The 19852-nt window shown below is 37.5% G+C and overlaps 1 protein-coding gene across 2 annotated transcripts in view; it reads left to right on the top strand.

Annotated features, from left to right (window-relative positions):
• The window catches only part of CFTR (CF transmembrane conductance regulator), a 162929-nt gene that overhangs the window by 112010 nt on the left and 31067 nt on the right, over positions 1–19852 (top strand). For both annotated transcript variants that reach the window (XM_032870720.1, XM_032870712.1), the window contains exons 21-22: positions 3221–3321; positions 16398–16652. In XM_032870720.1, the coding sequence (XP_032726611.1) occupies positions 3221–3321; positions 16398–16652 (356 nt within the window). The remainder of the gene's footprint in view (positions 1–3220; positions 3322–16397; positions 16653–19852) is intronic.

The following is a 19852-nucleotide window of genomic DNA, read 5'->3' as shown; positions in this document are numbered from 1 at the left end:
ATACGCACACAAAATGCCCCCACCCTAATAAATTTGTTTCTTTTTACTACCAGTTGTGCAATTCACTATCCTAATGTGAATTTTACATGATGGAAAACTACCACAGAAGTGAATAACTTAGATAGAAGTACTATATTCTTTTTTTTTTTTAAGATTTTTATTTATTTATAACAGAGAGAAAAGCATGGGGGAGCTGGAGAGGGAGAAGCGGGCTCCCCGCCAAGCAGGGAGCCTGATGCAGGGCTTGATCCCAGGAGGGTGGGATCATGACCCTGCTGAAGGCAGACGCTTAACGACTGAGCCACCCAGGTGCCCAGAAGTACCATATTCTTAAAAAATAATGTCTTGAATTTTAAGATCTTGAATTTTAAGATCTTTGGGTGAAATACACGGAACTTTTCACCATAAGTACAATGAAACTCTGTATGAACAAATGAGTTCTTCTAAGTTAAGAAGCTGAATTAACTGAGCTAGAAGTGTTGAAATAGCTTATACATGCGACAGTAGACAGATTTAGAGCACCTGCCGAATCTGAGGGATTGTTCAGTTGTTAGAAATAGAATCCTTCTCCAACAGAAGGAAGCACAGGCTGGAATCCCAGGAGGGTCCCGTGAAGCCCAGGGCAGGAGCATGCTGGGTCTCCAGAGGGAACAGAGGAGACGTCCTCATCTCTTGTGGCTGGGTGCTGCCTGAGTGTAGTCCTCTGTAGCTGCTTCCTGTATTCTGTCTCTCTCTCGGATGACTGGTTTTCTGAGTGAACCAGAGCTGTGCCACAGTGACTGCCTATGGCCCCTTGAGTTAACAGCAGCGTTCCTTTGACCAGGTACAGAGTACTAGAAAGAACAGAAAACAGGCTCAGCTTGACTGCTGTGAGAGGAGTGGGTTCCTCACATCCATCATTCTCTCAACTCGCAGTGGGAAATGACTCTCTGTGATGAATATAAGTGAGCAGGCAAATGAACTAAAATTCTTAGTACTATAGTCAGTTTTCTTCTTAGGCTCAGAATTTTAAAAATTTTCCTTTAAGTTATTTGAAACAAGATCAAAGAGGGCTGAATGGATGAAGATTTGTTAACAGTGTGTCATGTGCTGTAAAATCGTGGTTAAGGATCTGATTAAGTCCTGATATAGTAGGGCGGTAGTCAAAGCATTGACAGATCACTTTAGTTCAGGACCAGTCAGTCAAACTCTAAGCCAGAGTGAATGTTAGCCACCTGATGAATAGCAATCCTGCTTCTCCTAGTCTTCAGCTATGATAACTTGTATATACTAGTTAGCTTCTCTAAGGCCCTCATTTTCCTCATATCGTAAATACACATGTATTTAGTACCTATCTATCATATAGTTTGGGTGAGTATTAAATGAGATAATTTGTATAAAACACTTGGTATAGTGCTGGTTCCTACTAAATACCCATAATTTTTTTTTTAAAGATTTATTTATTTATTTGACAGACAGAAATCACAAGGAGGCAGAGAGAAAGAGGAGGAAACAGGCTCCCTGCTGAGCAGAGAGCCCGATGCGGGGCTCGATCCCAGGACCCTGGGATCATGACCTAAGCCGAAGGCAGAGGCTTTAACCCACTGAGCCACCCAGGTGCCCCAATACCCATAAATATTATATTATTTATTCTTGTTATTTTTAAAATTTTATCTTACTCTCATCTTAACCTTCAGAATGAGTAATATACTGGGGTTCTGATAAATCTTACCTATTTGGAATAAATGATTTAGTATTAAAAGCACATGCCTACTGTGTATGGTTTGTCTTCTGTCAGAGGAAATGTGGAAGAAAAAATTTCAATTAATAATAATAGGACAGGGCGCCTGGGTGGCTCAGTGGGTTAAGCCGCTGCCTTCGGCTCAGGTCATGATCTCAGGGTCCTGGGATCGAGTCCCGCATCGGGCTCTCTGCTCAACAGGGAGCCTGCTTCCCTTCCTCTCTCTCTGCCTGCCTCTCTGCCTACTTGTGATCTCTGTCTGTCAAATAAATAAATAAAATCTTAAAAAAAAAAAAATAATAATAATAATAGGACAAATTACTTCCCCCAATTTTAGAACCCAGCAATGATCTTATCCTATAGTACACTTGCCAGGACTGACTCTCAATGGAGACTTGATAACCTAAAGTTTTAAAAACTTTTCTGTTAGAAAATTTTTACAGTCATAAATTAGTGGTCCTCTCCAGCCCCACACATAGAAGCTATGTATTCTAATAAACACTTAAGCAAACTGGTCATTTTTTTTTTAATATAAAAGGCAGTTTTCTCCTTTTCTCAATGGCAGACCCATGAGTTTTGACTTCCTCATGAAACCCTAAGTCCACTTTGTACCCCAAAGTGTCTGATTAGTAGAGAAAGTTCTCCTCACAAAGGCAGGAGACCTATCTAATCATCTAACAGATGCTGCTCAAACCTTTCTCCTGCTTTTGACTTTTTTTTTTTAAGACTTTATTTATTTGAGAGAGAGAGCATGAGGGGGGGAGGGTCAAAGGGAGAAGCAGACTCCCCACTGAGCAGGGAGCCCCATGCGGGACTCAATCCCGGGACTCCAGGATCATGACCTGAACTGAAGGCAGTCACTTAACCAACTGAGCCACCCAGGTGCCCTCGTGCTTTTGACTTCTTTGTGGAGGACCTCATCCAGACATAGAAGTTTTTTGTCATTGCCCATTGTAGACTTTGAAGGTATTATTTACCTACAGAGGAGTAGTAGAAGAGATGACCATGGTATTTACCTGACACCAGCAGCCCCTTCAATATCTGACACATTTTTTTTAAAGGGCAACTCTTTCCTAATAGTCACTCTTTAATTTATTTTTTTTAATATTTATTTATTTATTTATTTGAGAGAGAGAGAGAGTGTGAGAGGGGAGAAGTCAGAGGGAGAGCAGACTCCGCGCTGAGCAGGGAGCCTGATGTGGGGCTCGATCCCCGGACTCCAGGATCATGACCTGAGCTGAAGGCAGTTGCTCAACCAACTGAGCCACCCAGGGAGTCCCAGTCACTCTTTAATTTAAAACATTGTTTTATTACTTAACTATATGCAAGATATTATTACTAGTGGTAGACACTGTGGTGAACTGAGATGAAAGATGGTTAAAATTAGCACAAAATTGGAATGTAACTTTAATATGATGCATGCCCTAGGAGCAGCATAAAGAGGTTCACAGCAGAGAGAAATAACATAAAGCCTGTTTATATTTTTTTCCCCACCTATAGGTGAAGGAGTAGGAACAGTTGGTATTATTCTAACGTTAGCCATGAATATCATGGGTACATTGCAATGGGCTGTAAACTCCAGCATAGATGTGGACAGCTTGGTAAGTAATTATTATTTTTTAAATTTTATGAAAAAATTTGGACAAACCAAAAAGCATAGGTAATGACATAAGGGAGGACTACATATCCAACACCCAGCTTAAGGAATAAAACATCACAGAAGAATCAAAGACTACTATGTATCTCAGTTTAGACCTGTATTTCTTCCTTTCTCCACATAGACAGCCACAGTCAAGATCTTGTGCTGCAGTGAAAAACCCTTGTCAAGGGATGGATACACAGGAATGGCTATACTGGGTTATAGAATTCACCCACATTCAGCTTTACCAGATGGTGCCCAATTATTCTCAGATATCTTGTATAAATTTATACTCCCATCAAGAGAGTTTAAGAATTCTCTTCGGTCCACAGTTTCAGCAGGTTGTCAGACCTTTTAGTTTTGGCAATCGGATGGATGCAAAGTGACTACTAAAGAGATAGGACTGCTTAATACGTATTTATTGGCTTATGGGCTTCCTCCTCTGTTAATTATTTGTTTCTGTCAATTGCCCATTTTTGTAGTAGGCTGAATTTTTTCTTAATTGATTCATGAAAGTTTATGAATTCTGGGTTGTCAGTTCTGTATATTTTAAACATGGTCCTCTAGTCAGTGGCTTAGCTTATAGTATCTTTTGATGAAAAGAAGCTTCTAAGTTTAATGAAGTTTATTTCATTAATCTTACCCTTTATCTTTTGGTATCTTGTTTAAGAAACCCTTCCCTGTCTTGGGTTTTCCAGTTCATCAGCATTATCTTTTTTGTAGTATTCTTTTTTTATTTCTAAGTTTATAAATTTCCAGTGTTTAGTGATATTTCCTTTCTCATTCCTAGAGTGCTTCTTTTTTTTTCCTTTTTTTTTTTTTAAAGATTTTATTTATTCATTTATTTATTTTACAGAGAGAGATCACAAGCAGACTGAGAGGCCAGCAGAGAGAGACGGGGAGGCAGGCCCCCCGCCAAGCAGAGAGCCCGATGTGGGGCTTCATCTCAGGACCCTAAGATCATGACCTGAGCTGAAGGCAGAGGCTTAACCCACTGAGCCACCCAGTCGCCCCTAGAGTGTTTCTTTTTGCTTTCTCTCTCTCTCTTTGGGCCAATATCCCCACACATTTATATACTTTATTAGTGGGTACAAAGACCATGTTTTGGTTTCATTGTTTCTCTTGTCTTGGGTCTCTGGAATGCAGAGCCTGCAGTAGTATATAACTGAGTGAATACTGTGTCAGGGGCACAAATCCCATGGCAGCAAGAATGAGAGGTAAAAGGAAGAAGGACAAATTTCCCACTGTTAGTTAAAAAAATACATGATTTTCAAGAATAGCTTCATTGTCAACTTTGATTAGTCTGCCGGGAATAGCGTACTTAAAAATCAGTCATCCATTTCTGCGTTTGCAGAGGGGCTAGAGAGCCAAATTCAAAATGACCAAACATATAACACCATCATTACACTTTTTGCCTAGATTCCTTCTCCAGTCTCCTAATAGGTCCCATGTTCCCAGAATGCACACGTTCATTCAGCTGTGAAAATTTTATAGCCAATTCCTATCAGAAGAAATATCATCATGGGATACCTGAGTGGATCAGTCGGTTAAGTGGCGGACTCTTGATTTTGACTCAGGTCAAGAGATGGAGCCCAGAATTGGGCTCTGCCCTCAGGGAGGAGTCTGCTCGTCACTCTCCCTGCCCCTCCTGCTGTTCTCATGCTCTCATTCTTTCTTTCAAATAAATAAATAAAAATCATTTTTAAAACAAGAACAAATATCATTATAAAACAATATCTCTGGGAAAAAACAAAACTTTTCATGCCTTCTGCCTGCCCATGTATCTAATATTTTATTTAAGCAAAGCATTTTATTAATTTATTGAAATGTAATTTAACCCTAAGACGATTTATAGTAAGGTTTCTCTCTTTTCCTTGAATGTTATTTTTTGGGGGGTTGGCTAGCTTTTTCTGTGACTCCATTTATTTCCTCACTTAACTCTTAACACTTTTAAGGTTGGGTCTATATTCTTAGAAATATTTCAGTTGAGGGGCTTTTGAGGGGCTCAGTCATTAAGCATCTCCCTTTGGCTCTGGTCATGATCCCTGGGTCTTGGGATCAAGCAGGGAACATTGGGTTCCCTGCACAGCAGGGAGTCTGCTTCTCCCCTCTCCCTTTGCCTGCCATTCTCACCACTTGTGCTCATTCTCTCTGTGAGAGTGAGTATAAATAAAAGTGAGAGTAAATAAAATTAAAAAAAAAAAAGAAATGTTTCTGTTGGAAAATAGCAGGAGAGGAGTAAATCAGTATTGTGCTTGCATTTATTTTTTTGTTCAAATTTTCTACAACTTTGACTTTACAATTAAAATCCTCATGTACTTCACTTCTTTATCTAAAAATATCTCTTCACCTTGTATATGCACAGTTCCTTTGCTATATTAATTTTCTTGGTTTATGAAACAACCTGTGTATATTTGATGTTGAAACCTTTGTCTGGTACATTTCTATTCTGCTTGTCCAATCTCCATTAATGTTTAGTGTAAAAAAAAAAAAATAGCTTGTTTAAGGTATGTTGACTTCTCTAAGTTTTTCGCATGGGCATTCCTGAGCTTTGTAACCCTGTGCTTTGACATTGTGTCTTTGATCTTATGGCATGAAAGAATTTTGCAAAGAACTATTATATTTTAATACAGCCTATGAAAAGTATCAATATTTGCATTTGATCTCATTTTAAAAAGTCATGTTCTTTTGTTTAAATATCAAAGTGATCATGTTAGTTTTCATTTCCCTGCCGAATATACAAGCGGTCTTTCCTGGGCCCCTGTGGACATTCATCTAGTTATTAATATTAATTCCCTTTTTTACCTCTTCCCCTACTAAAGTTGTACAGTAATCTTGTAGTTTTCACCTAGCATATGTTATGGGTAGGAGGGAAGATAGCTGTGCCCTCAAATTCTACATCTGTGTGATATTAACACTGAAGGTCCTTGTGACCTCTGAAGGAGAAATTCACTGTGTTCTCATGTTACATTACTGAATGTCTTAACTGAATTTAGATCTGAGTTTAAATGCAGTAAAGAGGGTGTTTTGTATGATATGGACTTCCAGTTTTCCAGTGCAGGGCTACTCTGAAAAACAAAAACAAAAAAAAACAAAAAACAAAACTAGACTTAGAAAGAGTATTTCATTTACCTCTCTAGCCTAGTTTAGACACGGGCACAGAATCAAACATAAACAGAACAGAACTATGAAGTTATAAAACGGCAGAATGACTTTTCTTTTACTGCGCATCAGTTGCTTACACCCAGGTGCCTGGATTTTATTAGCTTTCAGCCAGTAAGGGTAATAATTGGATGATAACACTTCTTCATTGTTACTTCATGTCACTTTGTAACCAACTGCACATCTCAGTTATCAGCACTCAAAGCTGACCAAAAACCCTTTGATTACATATTCCTAATAAATTCTTCATTATATTCCCTAAGATAGTTCTTTCCCACCTTCTTATCTTTTCTCAGGAGCTCTGGTGATTCTACCCCCTGCACTCTCAGCCAATGACCTTGCTATATACTTCATAGAAAAAAACAGATGCAACCAACAAGAATTTCCTTATTTCTCTCTACCAGTTGCACCAGCCTGTTCACCTCTGCTCATATGCCCTACCCTCCCTCTGTGTCTTTATTCCTATTTAAAGGCCAGTAACACGCAATTAACTGCTCTTTGTGGGACCTCTGTCCCCATCATAAAACTACCTTCCCCTGATGTATAACTTGCACCTCTTTTCTTTGATCTATTTATAGCACAACTTCTTGAAAGAGGGCCTGTCTCCATTTCCTCCTTCCCATTCTTGCCACAGCCTACTTCACTTTGTTTGCATCAGCCCCATGACTCATGGCCAATATTTTGCCAGATCCAATGTCCTTGTCTCCCTTACCCTCTCAGCAGTACTTATGCGACAAATCTTTCTTCTGGATACTTTCTTCTCTCACCACCATGATGATCCTCCTGCCAGTCTCTGCTACCTCTTGGGTTCCTCCTTACTTCTCTTTGCTGGCCCCTCCTCTTCTTACAGGTCTCTTAACATTAGCTATATTCCAGCCCTCTTCTGTCTTCTCTCTAGCTGCTGCCATCTAACTCTGTGCTATAGAAACCGTCTCTCAATCACTCATTCATATCTCTAGTTTAAACCAGACTCTCTGAAGATATACTACAACTTGATGCCTCTCTGTGTTTAGAAAGCACAGTGATAAGAATATCTTCCAGTAAACTTGACATTTTGGGGCCTAAGTTCTTGTCTAGAATCTCCTCAAAATACAACATGTGGTATCATGAGACCATTAAAAGGGAACAAAACTTCTGTTCTACCTACTAATTTGTCTGGCTTTATATAGTAGTTTGGAAAGAAAAATCATCTGAACATTGTCACCTTATGAATGATACAGATTAGTAGGCTGTGAGTCACCCAGAAATTTAAAAAAATAGTAAAATTGCCAGAGAGTCAAATTTAATAATTCCCACTGAAAACCCCCATTATAGGGAATTTCCAATTATTTCAGTTGATATCATGATATTTTAAATACTGTTATTTCAAATTCACTCTTCATTTATGTATATAAATGTGTATATATCTGTCTATTTGATTTGTGTATTTTATACCATTCTGTAGATGGGTTGAAAAAGAAGTATTAATTCCTTTTAACTCCATACCTCAAGTACTAAATGAATTACATTTGTTATTGCTAAAGCTACTGTTTTAAATTTTTGTATTTTTTTAAAGCAGATTTTATTGATTCATTTGAGAGAGAGTGAATAAGAGACAGAGAAAGAGAACAAGCCAGGGGAGGGGTGGAGTTAGAGGAAGAAGCAGACTCCTCTCAGGGCAGGGAGCCCAATGTGGGGCTCCATCCCAGGACTCTGAGATCATGACCTGATCTGAAGGCAGATGCTAAACTGACTGAGCCACTCTGATACCCAGTTTTTTATATTCTTAACGAATCTGTGTACTAATTTATTTTCTTTGGACTCACAAGATACCTGCCATTTTTAGTACCCTAAAGTGTCTTTTTGTCCTATTTTTAGCTATGTAAGCAATTACATATGTTAAACAGGCAATGTATATACCTATATTTCTGAATCCGTGAATGAATGATAATTAAATAAACAAGAGTTAGAATGGGTGCAGAGGTGATGTTTCAGACTTAGCAACATCAAGCCGTCTGGTGACTGGTGGATTACCCACACTCAAAGTCGGTTTGAATGAGGCAGTTGACAATTCATGTATTTTTCAGGACTGTCTACCACTTAGTGAGCACAACTAAAAGATCTGAGCGTGTGAATAGTATCCTGCTCCCTTAATTCTCTAACTGCAGCAGCAGATAAGACATGCCTATTGTACTATGTGTTCCTAATAAGACAAGGGGAAGGAAACCACCAGGATGAGAGGGAAGACAGTATATTTGCAGGGCTCACATTTAGATTCCAGTTAATGAGGCTCCAGAAAGTTCTTGCAAGAGTGATGCAATCTGAGAAGAGTTTTGTGTCAATAGAGACTCCCTCTGTTTCTCCTTTATCCTTTTATTACCTCTCTTTTTTTTTTTTTTTTTTGGATTCCAGTAATGATCAAGTGACTGATAGTACAGTAACCAACAAGAGAACAAAAAAGGGGAAACTGGCTTCTCTTTGTTGTACCCGATGCCCAGTTCTCTAGTATTGAATCCAGTTTTGCTCCAAGAATTTGAGGGGAGAATTCAGTTCTCCTCTTTCCCCCTTCCTTCAATGGTCTGTTGATCATATCTTTCTTTGTTTTTCTGTCCTCATGAGGCTTTGTAGCATGTTTTCCATTCATGACATCTGTCCCAAGACTTCTTTTCCTCCAAACATGTCCTTTCTGTCCTACAGAGTGGCTCTTCTACTCTGCATTCCACTCTTGCTTTATCACCAAGATGTGTGTTCTTAGGCAAGTCATCACCCCCTCTGAGGGCTTCACTTTTCTTTCTGTAAAAGGAAACCGTTTGGTTACAAATTTTTTTTTTAAGGTCCATGTTAGCTCTGACATTCTCTTCTGAATCTAATCTTTCATATGAAAGATTTCAAGTCTTGATTGGCATAGATGTAGGTATTATTCCAGATGTCCATAGGAATCAGACTTATCTGCCACTGTCCTTCACCCCTAAACTCCACTGATTAGGTCATTTACCACTGCAGTTGTTGGAGCAGAACAAAGAACTGAACCAGTGTGTTATTAGAGCCACAGAGAAAGTGCCATTGAGATGCTCTAGAGTCTTGAATTTGTAGGGGAGGCTTATGAGAGCCATAAAGGACTGCTGGAGTGTTGGAAAGTTGAGAAAATGTGTTGAGTTTTGCGACTGTCATTTTAGCTTCCTGGGTTTAGGTTTTTTCATTTGTACCAAGAATGAAAGGATTAGATCAGAAATTCTCAACCTCAACAGCACATGAGGAAAATTTACAACAATATAGATTACCCGGGGTCCTGTAAGATCAATTAAATCATTTCTCCTGGTTAGGGACAGGGTGACTGGAGATGATGTCTATATTTTTTAAAGTGTTCCAGGTGATTCCAATGTGTATCTAGACTTGTGAATCACTGGAGTAGATACTAACATTCATTTTAGCTCTGACTTTTTGTGTGTGTCATAAGAGGAGGTCAGCAAATATTTTCTATAAAGGGTTGGATAGTTACTATTTTCAGCTTTGTGAGCTATATGGTCTCTATGGTAACTCCTCAACTCAACCTTTGTAGGGCAAAGCTAATATAAACAATTGGATGTAGCTGGATTTGACCATTGGTCCATAGATCTCTGGTCTATGGAATAGAATTTAGTTTGGAATTGATGGACCACCAGCAAATCATTTTTGCCTTATATATTAACTAATACATCTGTAATAGGGTATAAAAGGATGATGCTTAGTAATAGTACTTTGGGGAAGCCAAAATATTTCAAAATTAAGATGTTTAGAAAAAATCTCATTAAAATTGTATAAACCTTGAAAAAATATTTTGATATGATATTTTAGACCCCTCTTCCTGAGATTTTCTTTGAAATACTTTTAATGGATACCACATGGACTCAATTTTATTCATTCAGTACTTGCTGATGGCGTGTCATTGCTTTTAAAAAATAGTAATACCAGACAGAGTGTAAGTTCAAGTGTGAGTAGTAGATTCAGTAAGTGATATGATATTTTTCAAATTAAAATTTAAGAGTTTTTCCTGCCTATTGGCACACTTAGTACCTTGATTACTGACATTGTTAATTACCAAAAATAGACACCAACATATTTGATACCTCTGTGTTTCTTAGGTTATTCCTTTTGTCATTAGCTGTGATAGACTTTCTTTCTCTTATTTAAAGAACACCATTTCTATTACTTCTTGCGGTCAGAAAAAGTAATATCGATTTGCCATGTGATTTGCCACAGGTTGGCAGTAAACAGTTTGTGTAGCTAGCAGACTATAATAATTTACAAAGATTTAGAGTGTATATTACACTATAAGTAGCTCACTTATGCTGTTAATAATTTATAACAATGCAGTCCTTGACTGACTTTTTAAATGCTCTAGAAGCATAAGTGATAGACACAGAAGGATAGACTAAAGTTTCAGGAATATGTTTTAGGCAGAGAAAATGTTTACATGATAACCATTATCTCATAAGTCTATGTGCATGGCCTAAAGATTATGCTAATGACTGTAATGTGGCTTTGGGTCACAGGCTGTGTTAGTGAGTCCTGAAAAACATTTCGTTTGGACCTAGCAGGAAGGATCTACGATGTAAAACCTCCCTTTTGTATACTTCATGGTTCGAAAATATCTCTTGTAAAATGTGTGAAGTTCTTCACCTTGTATCAGTTTTGCTGATGATTCTCCTCACATTTATTTCTTGTGATTCTCCTATAAAAACCATTTGTGAAATCTCTGTAAGTGTTGCCCACCAGACGTCAGGCTTAGGAAATACATTTTTTTATTATCATGACTCTTCTGGTGTTAAGCATATAGTTTTGATATCCATGCATAATTTTGTTGCCTTGTTTTCTATACAACCCAAAGGATAAAAGGAAATAGAGCAAATATTTTTGTGGAGGATGGGAGTCTGGCTTTCTGACTTATTCTAGAAAAGGTTTTTAAGAATTTTCTTCACTCATCATCAACAGAGAGGGAAAAGGAAAGTCAGGAATCACTTTTTTTTTTTTTTCCCGCTGAACACATCACTTATAAAATAAGGTGGTCATAAGGCTGTGGAGCTTTCTTTTCATTAACCATCAAATTGCTTAAAGACTTTGTTCTTCTGATGCTTAGATTAGAAACTTGAGAAGTTATTATAAAGATAATGAGATTTGGTGTTAAAGATTGATTTGGGAGAAGTTTTGGAGCATAATAAATTTAAATAACAAAGCCAGAAATGAATTAATTAGTTAATTAATTTTATTATTATTATTATTTTTTAGCAAAACCAGAAATTTAAAGCAGCCATTTCTCAAGTAAAAATCCCACCTCATTTTGGCTAAACTTTAATTTTATAGAAGTCTGTACAGATGGTCTCAGGTTTTCCTCTTCACATGAAGAACATGTTGAGCATCTCAGCGTCTGAGTCTCATTTTGCCTTCATCGTTTGTTTCTGAAAATCTAAGACAAATGCTCTCACCTAAGCTGGTAATGGCTACTTTGAGACTTTTCCTATCAGAGGACCAGGCAGAGCTGTTCCTCATTCCTCCTCAGGAACACCCTTCACTGCCCAGGAAGAGGCAGCTCGTCCACAGTCTGCAATCACTCTGAGAATTACCAAATCTGAATTTCTGTCCAGTGGCACAGTGGTTTTTACATATCACCTGACAGCATTAGTAGACATTCTAAATTAGAAAAAGGATTAAGTTAAAAAGCTCAATTGAAAACAACTAGATGAGACTAAAAATAGTTTGGTATGCTGCCATTTCCTTCAAATCCAAATAGCAACGTCTATTTTCAGACTGAGAAGCTGAGAGGTACAATGACGGCCTCCATTGCCTGCTGAGGGATTCAGCGCTGTCATTCACCCTGCCCAGATATTGCTTTCTGCAGATGAGGTAGAACAATGGGGTCACTCATCCTTAACAAAGATTTATTAAGGGACTGCTTGGTGCTAAGCCCTAGATGGGGAGGATACAACATGGAATGCTTTGAATAAGGTTACTGTAATAGTCAGTGTGGGCTCAACCAGAAGCCTGTGGAGGATCAGTTTCAGATCTTCTCTCTTGCATGGACACCTTCTGAGGCCCCATACTTAATTGTAAATGCATAATTTTGATGCTTTCACATAAGAAGAAACCCTTCAATTATTTAAGCTTTAGTTTCCACCAAACTGGGGTCCATCCCTGGTCAGCCATGAATCTTTGGCTATGAAATCAAGTGTGTAAGAAGTATGACTCTCCTTTTGCTGTAGTTGAATTTATTTTCTGCTTGAATACATGTGCTGCGGAGTGCAAGAAGCAATCTTAGCATGTTCAGAAATTCTGCTGCAAGTGAATCTAAATTCTGAATGGAGTTTACAGAATGCCAATGCACTGGGGGAGGGAGCATCTGGCCCTAGGTTTCTCCTTGTCTGTGCTGTCTCTGAGGCATTGACATTGCTCTTTGACCTAGAGGTGTACAGTCCATGGAGACTGCATCTTTGTTTTTCTGATCCTGATTATGAGCCCTACTTTGATGAGTTCTCTCTCAACTCTAGAGCATTGAGATGCTCTAGAGTCTTGAATTTGTAGGGGAGGCTTATGAGAGCCATAAAGGACTGCTGGAGTGTTGGAAAGTTGAGAAAATGTGTTGAGTTTTGCGACTGTCATTTTAGCTTCCTGGGTTTAGGTTTTTAAATTTGTACCAAGAATGAAAGGATTAGATCAGAAATTCTCAACCTCAACAGCACATGAGGAAAATTTACAACAATATAGATTACCCAGGGTCCTGTAAGATCAATTAAATCATTTCTCCTGGTCAGGGACAGGGTGACTGGAGATGATGTCTATATTTTTTAAAGTGTTCCAGGTGATTCCATGACCAAGGCATGGAAGACCCTGAGGGACCAAAGGATTGGAATTTGGCTTTCATCTGGAAATAAAGGGAAGTCTAAAACTGTCTGGATATAGACATGCCAAGCACCCATGTCCACTCTACTGCTTCCATGCTATTCCACATACTGGAAGTTTCTCTAAGGCATGCCTCATTCCTGGGCTTCACCTTGATATTAAGGCATAGGCCTCCTGTCCAAAAATTCCCCAAATCTACTCAAGGATAGAACTAGAGTTTGGTTGCAAGTCAGGACTCCTTTTTAAAGGAATTGGTACCTAAGTCCTCTTGTTGACCCATTCATGAGTCAGATTGTGGGGCAAAGAGAGGAGCTGTTTCTCATCCATCATAAATTCATCTATGGCTACTGTTTTTGCATAAACACTGCTTTGAGTCTTTTAAGCTTTGATTTCCGAAACTTAATAGCCAATATTCAGGTGGCTCAAAATTTTCAAACTATCCATCACTGGTTCCAAAAGCCAATTTTTGAAACTTGAAGGACCAAAATTCATTTTTTCCACTCTGGTTCTGTTGTGGCTTCTCCTTTAAAAAGCAGTGGAAGTAGAATGTGCTAGTTAGAGAGCCTGTGAGGGACAAGGAATTAGTAACTTATAATATTATCTGGCCACATCATCTATTCAGTAACAGCATTTCAGTGGTTGCAAAACTTGCCATAATGCAGGTGTCTGCACTAACCACCTTTCTGTCTCATCAGAAAATGTCCTAACCCGCTGAACTGAACGGGTGTCTGCTTACATGCTATGGATCAGTGCCCATTGTTAAGACGAACTTGTTCTTGGTCAGGGATATTTGACTATGCTGTGGGTAACTAGAACAGTCTGTCTTGGGGTCACTTTAAGCAACTAGACTATATGGAAGATGATGAGTTGAAAATTTCATTTTGTAAATTTTTTTTTAAAAAGATTTTTTTTTTTTTTTATTTGAGAGAGAGAATGCCAAGCAGGGAGCCTGATGCGGGATTTGATCCCAGGACTCCAGGATCACGACCTGAGCTAAAGGCAGTCACTTAACCAACTGAGCCACCCAAGTGCCCCATTTTCTAAATTTGATAGGTACATTCCATTTACTAATTTGACATTATAAGTTCTTACCCTCAGTGGTAAGCCTCACTAATGGAGTACATAATTTGCTATACTCTTTACAACTCCTTATGCAAAAAAAAAAATTGTATACATTTCAGTGCTGCCAAAATAATGGTTTTAAATGTCATTTTCTAATAGTACTACATAAAATTTTGAGTAGTTTAGATAGCAATATTTAAGTGTTTTGCTTACTGTTTGAAAGTATTAAAATATAAACTTTTTTTAATATGGTGTCTTTTCTGATGTCCTAAAGCATTTAACAAAGACTAGTTTAGGGGTGCCTGGGTGGCTCAGTGGGTTAAGCCGCTGCCTTCGGCTCAGGTCATGATCTCAGGGTCCTGGGATCGAGTCCCTCATCGGGCTCTCTGCTCAGCAGGGAGCCTGCTTCCCTCTCTCTCTCTGCCTGCCTCTCTGTCTACTTATGATCTCTCTCTGTCAAATAAATAAATAAAATCTTTAAAAAAAAAAAAGACTAGTTTAGAATTCTTCACAGCATTGACATGCAGAAATGTCAACAGACTTACTTTATTTCATAAAATTAAGCTTCATTTTTGCATTTCTCTCAGTCATTTCAAGAGTGTAGTATTATTCTTATGCAGGGTAAATACAATAAAATATTTTAAATGCATTTTTTTTTTTTTAGATTTTATGTATTTATTTGACAGAGAGAGAGAGAGAGCACTGGCAGGGAGGAGTGGCAGGCAGAGGGACAGGGAGAAACAGGCTCCCCACTGGGCAAGGAGCCAATGAGGGCTTAATGGGCTTAATCCCCGGGGTTATGACCAGAGCTGAAGGCAGACGCTGTAATTGACTGAGCCACCCAGGAGCCCCAAGAGGATTGAATTCTTGACCAAGGAAAGCCAGAATCAGTAATTACTTTAAAGACAAAAAAAAAAAAAAGGCAGTGAATTTCCTTCCAGTAAACTAGTAATTCCTGGGCAGGGCTGAGCCATCAAGGACTATATCTATTAAAAATAGGAATTGAGTGAATTCAAAGTCTTCAACTCTTTCTTATTGTTCATTTACTGATTCATATATATATAATCATTCACATATTCATTTGTTTATTCTTTTATGGATTTTTCAAATATTTATTAAAGTACCTATTATTTGTAAGTCTATTTTAAAAATTATATTCAAAATTCCAGTAAAAGAACAACAACAACAAAAAAGTAACATGTTCTTGTTAAAGAATTTAAGCATCTTTGAGAAATAGTTGAGCTCTTTTATTTCCGTATACATTCAAGATATACTTTGTTAATGTTACATGAATAGATTTATAGAGCAACCATGTATTTAATTTCAAATACAACTTTATATGCAGTGAATTTTACAGTGTCAGCAATGGAAATTGATCTATAAGTAATTTATATAAAAATGTAATTATTAAACCACAGATATAGGACAATGACTTAAATTTGTTTAAAGATTATTGTGAAGTCATTCAAAATTTACTAAGCATCACTTGCCACCCAGCCGACATACAGAATTATAGACAGTTTTTCAGGCAGTTTGAGAGAAAGGTGAGAATCTTCAGTAGTGGTTTTGAGGCATGGGACGTTTTATTATAATATACCACTTGTACAACAGTGTGCAGTGTTGCTCATAGTTGAAGAAAAAATTTCCCCCTGACATCATCTATCCCTTTGAGTATAATTTGGCCATTTATGTGTGGCTTGCATAACTGAATTAAATGATCACAAAAATAAACAGGTCTATACAGAGCCCATTTATATAAATCTTTGTTAATTCTCTTTGGTTAAGCTTTTAATTATATCCAATTATTTCCTGTTAGTTCATTGAAAACCTCCTGATAATAACCAGGTGACGATGAGCAGCGTCACGTCTTACATGTTATTTTTTAAGGAATCACCACACTAATTATGACATTGCCTACAGTTATTAAACAGACAAACATAAAATGCTGTTATTTCATTTCAGATGCGATCTGTAAGCAGAGTCTTCAAGTTTATTGACATGCCAGCAGAAGAAAGTAAACCACCCACCAAGTCATTCAAACCATCCAAGGATGTCCAGCTCTCAAAAGTTTTGATTACTGAGAATCATCATGTGAGAGAAGATGACATCTGGCCCTCAGGGGGCCAAATGACTGTCAAAGACCTCACAGCAAAGTATACAGATGGTGGGAATGCCATATTAGAGAACATTTCCTTCTCAATAAGTCCTGGCCAGAGGGTGAGATTTAAATATTCCTTGCTTTGTTTGACCTGTGCTTAGTAAGTAAATCTCAGGAGCCTCAAGCAATGTGTTGGTAAAATCCATGGGTAACCTTATTATTGTAGACTAAGGCCAATACTGAATATACATATTTCAAGTTATTAATTATGAAGCCATTATTTTTTCATATGCTATTTAGTTTGCCAAGGCCAGAAATCATATAGTTGGTTCATTTTAAATGTGGTTCTACTTGTAGAATATATAATCGATTGCTAGGTTATTAACTAAAATAAGCTGTTGAAGAAGTCAAAATTATCACATGTTCTAAATTTTGCATCTTGAAACTGTTTTCCATTTCAGGTAAGAGAAATATTTTGTTGTTAACGCTAACTAATTTCTTCATGAATTTTACCTAATTGACACTCTCAAAAAAGTGGTACTTTTCTTCTTAGTTTTGTTCAGTTTGTTTATTTGGAATTCTAATCAAGGTAGGGATTATTTAGATTTTTTTCCCAGTAATTTACCAAGCAAGAGCTATTTACAAAGCAACAATTTTATTGTTTAATAAGCAAAAATAACCATGTATTATTTTGAAGAAGATCTCAGCCCTGGGCTGAGTACATGGATGGTATTCAGATATACCAATTCTGGAACTGGTTCTTGGAGAAAGGGGCAGTTATTCTCATATTTCATGTTCTAGAAATGTGTTGTATTTTATATTTTAAATTATTTCAAATTATAGTTTTATTTCAAATCTCTTATTTTGGGCTGCTCCATGAATCTAGATAGGATTATTATATTCTTTTGATTATTTTTAAAAATTGAGATAGAATACAATAGAGCCACTTCTTATGAAAACTGAATTTTAATACTTTCTCTCTTGGTGGTTTAATTTCAAATAGAGATTTTTTTACCATTGAAATAATGGTCAGTAAGCTTCATGAGGCCACCATCACTGTCACCAACACAGATTATTATCACTTATTTTGATCCATTGGTTTAGGAATATTTCATAATTTGATGCACTGGAAAAAATTCTATTAAGGAAAATATAGGGTGAAGAAGAATGTTTCTGTATACCTTGCTAAATGGCTTGAAATGGCACAGCAGAAATTCTGGCTCTCCTTTTTAATATTATCATTAGGATAAATAAATTCACATACTACTAAAATTATCTCTTTATTATATTTTTGCTCATCAAGAATGGGATTTTTTTTCCTTTTTTTGAGAGAAAATCGTTTTTTTTAAGTTTTTATTTTTATTCCAGTTATTTAACATACAGTGTTATATTAGTTTCAGGTGTATAATATAGTGATGCAACAGTTCCATACAACACCTGGTGTTCATCACAAGTGCCCTCCTTAATCTCCATCACCTGTTTAACGCATCCCCCAGCCCACCTCTTCTCTGGTAACCATCACTTTGTTCTCTATAATTAAGAGTCTGTTTCTTAATTTCTCTCTCTCTCTCTCTCTCTTTTTTCCTCTTTGCTCATGTCTTTTGTTTCTTAAATTCCATGTATGAGTGAAATAATATGGTATTTGTCTTTCTATGACTTACTTTCTATGACTTACTTACTTTGTTTAGTGTAATACTCTCTAGCTCCAACTATGTCATTGAAAATAATAAGATTTCATTCTTTTTCATGGTTAAAAAAATATTCCATTCCATTGCTCTACTGGGTATTTACTCTAGAGATACAAATGTAGAGATCCAAAGGGGCACGTGCACCCTAATGGTTATAGAAGCAATGTCCACAGCAGCCAAACTATGGAAAGAGACTAGGTGTCTATCAACAGATGAATGAATAAAGAAGATGTGGTTTGTATACAGACACACACACACACACACACACACACACTGGAATATTATGCAGCCATCAAAAAACCCTGAAATCTTGCCATTTGCAATGATGTGGATGGAACTAGAGAGTATTATGATAAGCGAAATAAGTCAGTCAGAGAAAGACAATTATCATATGATCTCAATGATATGAGGAACTGGAGAAATAAGACAGAGGATCATAGGGAAAGGGAGGGGAAAATGAAACAAGATGAAACCAGAGAGGGAGACAAACCGTAAGGGACTCTTAATCTCAGGAAACAAACTGAGGGTTGTTGGAGGGGAGAGGGTGGAAGGGATGAGGTGGCTGGGTGATGGATATTGGGGAGGGTATGTGCTATGGTGAGTGCTTTTAATTGTGTAAGACTTGATGAGTCACAGACCTGTACCCCTGAAACAAATAATAAATTATATGTTAATAAAAAATAAAAAATATTCCATTACATGGATAGATAGATAGATAACATCTTCTTCTTTTTTTTTTTTTTCCAAAGATTTTATTTATTTATTTGACAGAGAGAGAGAACACAGGTAGGCAAGAGGCAGGCAGAGAGACAGGGGGGAGCAGGCTCCCCGCCAACCAGAGAGCCCGATGTGGGGCTTGATCCCAGGAACCCAAGATCATGACCCAGCCGATGGCAAAGGCCCAACCCACTGAGCCACCCAGGCGCCCTGATAGATAACATCTTCTTTAGCCATTCTTCAATCAGTGGACACTTGGTCTGCTTCCATATCTTGGCTATTATAGATACTGCTGCTGTAAATATAAGCATACATGTATCCCTTTGAATTAGTGCTTTTGTGTTCTTTGGGTAAACATCTGGTAGTGTGATTGCCGGGTTGTAGAGTAGTTCTATTTTTTAACTTTTTTAGGAATCTCCGTACTGTTTTCTACAGTGGCTCTATCAATTGACATTCCCACCAACAGTGAGAAACAGTGCATTATCTGTATTTCTGTGGTGTTGGTTGTTTTTTCTCTTCTCTCATTTGTGATTTTAGAGAGAAAACAGTGTTAAATCAGGATAAATGGAAAGATTGGATTTAGATTAAATTTATCCCTTATACTAGAATGAGGTTGTTTGCATTGTTCGAATTATGCTTTAGAACTATGTAAAATTAATTATTTGCCTTTGTTCCTCCCTTGCATTGAGAAAACAATGAATTAAGTATTATCTTTTGCTTTGCACATTAGTGAATGCCACAGGAAGCTGAGAATGTCCTTGAGACCACCATGATAGATTCCAAAAGTGATGTCAAGTTACAAACAATAGCAGCAAATAGGTTGATATAAACCAGAGTGAAAAGCCCTGGTAAATTATTTCCTTTCCCTCCTCCTGACACCCTCCCAACCCTTTGCTCTGGTGATGCTCAGTTGC

Source organism: Lontra canadensis, unplaced genomic scaffold (genome assembly GCF_010015895.1).
Source record: "Lontra canadensis isolate GAN:19392208 unplaced genomic scaffold, GSC_riverotter_1.0 scaffold2, whole genome shotgun sequence".
In the NCBI taxonomy this organism is placed as follows: Eukaryota; Metazoa; Chordata; class Mammalia; order Carnivora; family Mustelidae; genus Lontra; species Lontra canadensis.
Note: the sequence above shows the minus strand (reverse complement) of the source record. Positions and strands in the feature narration are given on the sequence as shown.